The sequence below is a fragment of the Bison bison genome, unplaced genomic scaffold (genome assembly GCF_000754665.1).
Source record: "Bison bison bison isolate TAMUID 2011002044 unplaced genomic scaffold, Bison_UMD1.0 scf7180017864211, whole genome shotgun sequence".
NCBI lineage: Eukaryota > Metazoa > Chordata > Mammalia > Artiodactyla > Bovidae > Bison > Bison bison.
The window spans coordinates 500,953-507,815 of NW_011494783.1; the positions used below are offsets into that span (position 1 = coordinate 500,953).

General features: G+C 38.7%; 1 protein-coding gene across 1 annotated transcript; it reads left to right on the top strand.

Moving 5' to 3' along the window:
* The first annotated feature begins 3,188 nt into the window (after positions 1-3,188).
* On the top strand, positions 3,189-4,121 carry LOC104992106 (olfactory receptor 2A14-like). Its single transcript, XM_010844856.1, has one exon. The coding sequence runs from the start codon at positions 3,189-3,191 to the stop codon at positions 4,119-4,121; it is 933 nt and encodes a 310-aa protein (XP_010843158.1).
* Positions 4,122-6,863: the final 2,742 nt, after the last annotated feature.

The following is a 6,863-nucleotide window of genomic DNA, read 5'->3' on the forward strand; positions in this document are numbered from 1 at the left end:
TGATTTTAGGTTAGTGACTATACCAATATGGTTTTCCAGGTCATTAAGACCTTTTTTGTATAGTTTTGTGTATTCTTTCCACCTCTTCTTAATATCTTCTGCTTCTGATAAGTCTTTACTGTTTCTGTCCTTTATCTTGCCCGTCCTTGCACGAAATGTTCCCTTGATAACTCCAGTTTTCTTGAAGAGATCTCTAGTCATTCCCATTCTATTGTTTTCCTCTATTTTTTTGCATTGTCCATTTAAGGTCTTCACACCTCTCTCTGCTATGCTCTGGAACTGTGCATTCAGTTGAGTAGATCTTTCCCTTTCTCCCTTGCTTTTCACTTCTCTTCTTTTCTCGGCTGTTTGTAAAGCCTCATCAGACAACCATATTGCCTTCTTGCATTTTTTTCCCTTTGGTATGGTTTGGTTACTTCCTCCTGTATAATGTTACAAACCTCTGTCCATAGTTCTTCAGGCACTCTGTCTACCAGATTTAATCCCTTGAATCTATTATTCATCACCTCCACTGTACAATCATAAAGGATTTATTCAAGTCATACCTGAATGGCCTAGTGGTTTCCCCTACTTTCTTCAATTTAAACCTGAATTTTGCCATAAAGAGCTCATGGTCTGAGCCTCAGTCAGCTCCAGTTCTTATTTTTGCTGACTGTGTAGAGCTTCTCCATCTTGGGCTGCAAATAATATAATTAATCTGATTTCAATATTGACCATTTGGTGATATCCATGTGTAGCATCCCCTCTTGAGTTGTTGGAAAATGTTGTTTACTATGATCAGTGTGTTCTCTTGACAAAACTCTGTTAGCCTTTGCCCTGCTTCATTTTGTACTCCAAGGCCAAACTTGCCTGTTACTCCAGGTTTCCCCAGATATCCGACTTTTTGTATTTTAACCCTCTGTGATGAAAAGGACATCTTTTTGGTGCCAGTTCTAGAAGATCTTGTAGGTCTTTATAGAACCAGTCAACTTATATTAAATGATAGATTTTTTAAAAATGAATGTCTTATTTTATCCTGTGATAATGCACAGGTTTATTAAAAAACAAACAAAACTACAGTAAACAAACAATACATACAAAATGTAAGACCCTCCATAATGCTATTCTCTAGAGTTAATTAATTGAGATTTCATGTGTAACTTAAAGAATCTTCCTACATATATCTGAAGAGGCCCTAAAGACATATTATGTATAGATATGTTTGTATTTTAAAATATAAATAGAATCATATTACACATACATCCTTTGACTTTATGTGGAAAAAATTTCATTCCACCCTATAAAGATCTGTATTATCCTTTTTAATGCATGAGAGGATGAGATTGTTGGATAGCGTCCCCAATTCAATGGACTTGAACTTGGGCAAACTCCAGGAGATAGTGAGGGACAGAAAAGCCTGGCATGCTGTAGTTCATGGGGTCACAAAGAGTCAGACACGATTTAGTGATTAACCAACAACCACGGTATTATATATTATAAAATTTGCCAAAATTTCAGTTCATCTCCAGCTTTCAAACTTTATATCAATTCTAAATTTTCAAAACTATAAACTGGATAACAGTGAATAATTCCAACGTCTTGGTCACTATGTTTCGTGTACATTAGAGTGTTTTCTGTTTCCATTACTCACCAAGTCCTTCCTACCCAACACTTTGCCTTTACTATTCCCCGTGCAGGAAGCAGTCCACTTTGGCTGTTGTCAGGTGGCATTTCCTTTACCACTTAGACTCTACCCATGTGTCTCCTCTTTAAGAAGCCTTCTCCTGACAATCCCAGCTAAAGGAGCCTCTCCAAACCAAGTCACTTTCTACTATTTTTCCCTGTTCTTTTTCTTCAAGGCCTATTTTATGTTTTTTGTACTTTTGGTGTTTTAAGGGTGGTAATTAACCACGACATCTCTTTGGTCCATGTCAGGCTGTCTCTGGAAAAAATGTGAGGAAATGTAAAGAGACAGCACCTGTTTACAAGGCTTCTCAGTGTAATGTTGCCATCCATCCCTTTCATGACCACTCTCCTGTGGATAGACCTAGGCACTGCCAGGACGAGCTCCCTAGAGAGAACTAACCAATGGATGCTCCAGCTGATCCTGCTCCCTGTGACTGACTCAGAATCCAAAAGAACAGCAGTAGGTGGTCAGCATGTTAACAGGTGATGAGGAAGGGATTCAGGAGATATGATGGCAATGATACTGCAACAACTAAAGATTCTTTTCATAACAGATTCTCAAATTTGCCTCTGTATTACATTATAAAGGGAAAAGAGAAAAGAGGTGAATAAAATGTAATTAAAAAGCAGGGGTCATCTTTAAACACACCCACAGAGAATGTAAATTCATTTTCACCTTTTGAATTTCATACTTAGGCTGCAGAAATGTCGCCATGCTTAACTGAATTTAAGACAATATGTGTGCCTGTGTTCATCTACTCTAATAATTTTTCACTTATGCTTAAATTTCAGGATCAGGTGCTGATAAAAAAATAAATAAGACAGTACAAATAAAATTGCAAACTCTGGAGATGGGAAAGAAATGGCAGAAGATGCTTCTATGGAATAATTAGTCCACTGTTGAGAGGAGTTTTATGCAAAGTTTGAAATACTACAAAATTTAGAGGTTATTTAATAAGGGAATTCAAATCTGAAATAAGTGGATAGAAAAGCATATGAGAAGGTAAGTGGAAAAATAAGCAACATGTAAATAACAAAGTATCATAAACACTTTATTTCTTGAACCAAGAAGATAAGCAAGATTAGGAAATGAAACTACCTCTTACTACATATGGACTGTCAGGGTTGTCTCTCTTCTAAGCACATTAATAATCAACACTCACACCTTTGAAGGGAAGCCAGGATACTTGAATTTTACTAAACAGTGCATGTCTGTATTTGTGTGTATACTATTACACAGAGTATGTAATAATGCATTTATCATGTTATCATATATTTTATTATCTATAATATATTTTACATATCTTATTATCCATTGATAAAAGGGGAATTTGTTCTGATTTGTATGATCACACCAAGTTTGTGTATATAGTGTATCTAAAAATAAGTTATAGAAAACCCACTCAAAGTAATACATCCAAATGCTCACTTTGTTACACTCAGAAGGTATTTTGTGTCTTGATTTCCCTGCAGCTCTGACTGTCCTATTGAAGCCTTGGGCTTCTCTGTCTCTAGCCAGGAGCATGGGAGGCAACCAGACATGGATCACAGAAGTCACCCTCCTGGGATTCCAGGTCGATTCAGCACTGGAGTTTTTCCTCTTTGGACTTTTCTCTCTCTTCTACACCCTCACCCTTCTGGGGAATGGAGTCATCCTGGGGCTTATCTGCTTAGACTCAAGACTTCACACCCCCATGTACTTCTTTCTCTCACACTTGGCCATCATCGACATATCCTATGCCTCCAACAATGTCCCCAAGATGCTGGCAAATCTTGTGAGTCAGAAAAGAACCATCTCCTTTGTTCCTTGCATTATGCAGACATTTTTGTATCTGGCTTTTGCTGCTGCAGAGTGCCTGATTTTGGTGGTGATGTCCTATGACAGGTATGTGGCCATCTGCCACCCCCTCCATTACACTTTCATCATGAGCTGGAGAGTATGCACTGTCCTGACCAGCGCTTCCTGGGCATTTAGCTTTCTCTGGGATCTTGTGCATTTAGTTCTCATCCTGAAGCTGCCCTTCTGTGGGCCTCATGAAATCAACCACTTCTTTTGTGAAATCCTGTCTGTCCTCAAGTTGGCTTGTGCCGATACTTGGCTGAACCAAATTATCATCGTTGCATCCTGTGTTTGCATTTTAGTCGGGCCCCTCTGCCTGGTGCTGGGCTCCTATGCGCGCATCCTGGCCGCCATCCTGAGGATCCAGTCCACTGAGGGCCGCAGGAAGGCCTTCTCCACCTGCTCCTCCCACCTCTGTGTGGTCGGGCTTTTCTTTGGCAGTGCCATCGTCTTGTACATGACCCCCAGATCCAGCCATTCTCAGGAACAAAGGAAGATTCTGTCATTGTTTTACAGCCTTTTCAACCCTATGCTGAATCCCTTAATCTACAGTTTGAGGAATGCAGAGGTGAAGGGTTCCCTGAGAAAAATTCTAGGGAAGAAGAGGTCAGTGTGAGGGATGGTTTGGAGTGTCCTGTGTGAGCCTGTCTTCATGACTCTGGACCTTTGAATGCTCTTTTGAAACCATTAATTTAACAAATTAGCACTCTTTATCTTCAACATTTTTAAAAACTGAGAAAATAAATACTCATATTTAGTCATTGATAGCAAACCTGAAGTAAACATCATAAATAAGAAAGTTATAATCTAATCCTATTCTTTAACACAGGTGCAAGTATCTTAGAATATTAGTCAATCAAGTAATAAAAAGATACTAAATTATGATACAATTTTTATCTCTAAAATGCAAAAATTGCATAACTTTCAAAGCAAGAAAAAAACTGGCCCATTAACAAATTAAAGTATCCATTGTCAGTAGATCAAAGCGTTTGACAAAATTTAACATCAGTTCGTGATAAAGCTCTTTACAACCTAGCATAACAATAAACATTCCTAGAAAAAGATTTATCAAAAAACCCCAGTACCATAAACATTCACATATCAGACATTTACTTAATGGTAAAATGCTAGTATCTTTCTCCATAAAATAAAAAATAAATAAAATAAGATGTACACCATCACCACTTGTTTTTCTTATTTTTCAGATTTTTATTAGAGATATTGATATGTACAGTTAAACAAAAAGAAGAGATATATATGTATGTGGGTATCTGTCACGTGAGGTACCCACATGAGAAGGAATAAATAAATTATGTTGTTTTTGTTGTGTGGCTAAGTTATGTCTAACTCTTTTGTGACCTCATGGACTGTAGCCCTCCAGGCTCCTCTGTCCATGGGATTTCCCAGGGAAGAATACTGGAGTGGATTGCCATTTTCTTCTCCAGGGGATCTTCTTGACCCAGCGATTGAACCTGGATCTCCTGCATTGACAGGTGGATTGTTTACCACTGAGGCACCAGGAAGTCCAAATGAATTGTGATCATATGCAAATAGTGTAATGGCATTTGTAGGAAATCCAAATGAATCTTTTTGTATATTAGTGAAATTATGAGAAATTTAAACAAGAAAACTTGATATAAGATCAATATAAACATCTATTATAGATTTATATAACAAATAATTAAAATGAATTTTTCCCAAAATGCTACTATTAAAAGCAGGACTTAATTTTTAAATGCTTAGGACTATAGCTAAGAGTGCATGCTTAGTCACTCAGTCATGTCCAACTCTTTGCGACCCTGTGGACAATAGCCCACCAGGCTCCTCTCTTCATGGGCATTCTCCAGGCAAGAATACTGGAGTGGGTTGCCATGGTTCATGGTTCAGGGGATCTTCCTGGCCCAGGGACTGAACCTGCGTGAAGTCGCTCAGTCGTATCCGATTCTTCGCGACCCCATGGACTGCAGCCCACCAGGCTCCTCTGTCCATAGGATTTTCCAGGCAAGAGTACTGGAGTGGGGTACCATTGCCAATGTTAGTGTCTTAAAATAGCCCAGTGGAGCATGTGAGTATGAGCAGAACACTTTAGAATTCGACAAGCTGATTCTAACATACTTGTTGCCATGGCTAGTCCAAACACATTTAAAAAAGACTAAGTATAAGGTGAGAGGATTGATTCTCCAGATCACAGTATCTGCTACAGAGAGCCAATAAGTAAAATAGTGCGGTCTTCATCCTCAGGTTGACAAATAAACAAGCTGAATAGAGCATAGATGCTGATGTCTATGATTAGAAACTGGCTGTATGAATGGTGTGGCGTGGTAGACCACTGGGGAAAGGGAGGGGTGTTGCAGAAAACAGCTCTGGCACCACGGAGTAACCATGCAGATACTCAGTCATGCATGAAAAAACTCCGTCCCAGTGTTTTTAAGACCTAAGTGGCAAAGGCAAATTTATAAAGCTCTTAGGAAATATGGAAGGGAAAGATTTTTAAATTAATATACAAAGTTGTTAGTCTCCAGAGAAACACTAATACATTTGAATTGATTGATTTAAATAGATCAAGAATGCGTGTTAATCAACAAGGAGCATAAAAAGAATGAGAAGACATGGAATTGTCTTCAACCAGACTTCTGATTTATCAGGTCTCAAACATCACTTCCTCAAAAACCAGTGTATTTCAGAGTCTTACTTGTCTTGACCAGGTAATTTTCCACCATGGTAGCTCAGCTGGTAAAGAATCCACCTGCAATGCAGGAGACCCTGGTTCGATCCCTGGGTCAGGAACATCCCTTGGAGAAGGAAACAGCTACTTACTCCAGTATTCTTCTTGCCTGGAGAATACCATGGACAGAGGATCCTGGCAGGCCCCAGTCCATGGGTTGCAAAGAGCTGGACACAACTGAACATCTAATTTTTCAGTCCATTATGTCTTTTTTCCATAGCATTATACATTAACTGAGGTTATCCTCCCCGTAAAGTTACAATTTTTAACATGAAAGATCACTGTCAGCATTAACTTTGCCTTCCTCATTGCTGTGTTCATCATATCTAGAGCAAAACTAAGCACAGACAAGGCCCTCAGGAAATCTTTGTTGACTAACTGACCAATAGGCATCACCAGAAAAGTGTAAGCACATCCTTTGTCTCCTATATTTTTTATATTAAAAAAAAATTTATATTGGAGTATAGTTTTTAAAATTTTTTAAAATTTTTAATTGAAGGATAATTGCTTTACAGTATTGTGTTCAGTTCAGTCTCTCAGTTGTGTCCAACTCTTTGTGCCCCATGATTGCAGCGCACCAGGCCTCCCTGTCCATCACCAGCTCCTGGAGTTCACTCAAACTCACGTCCATTG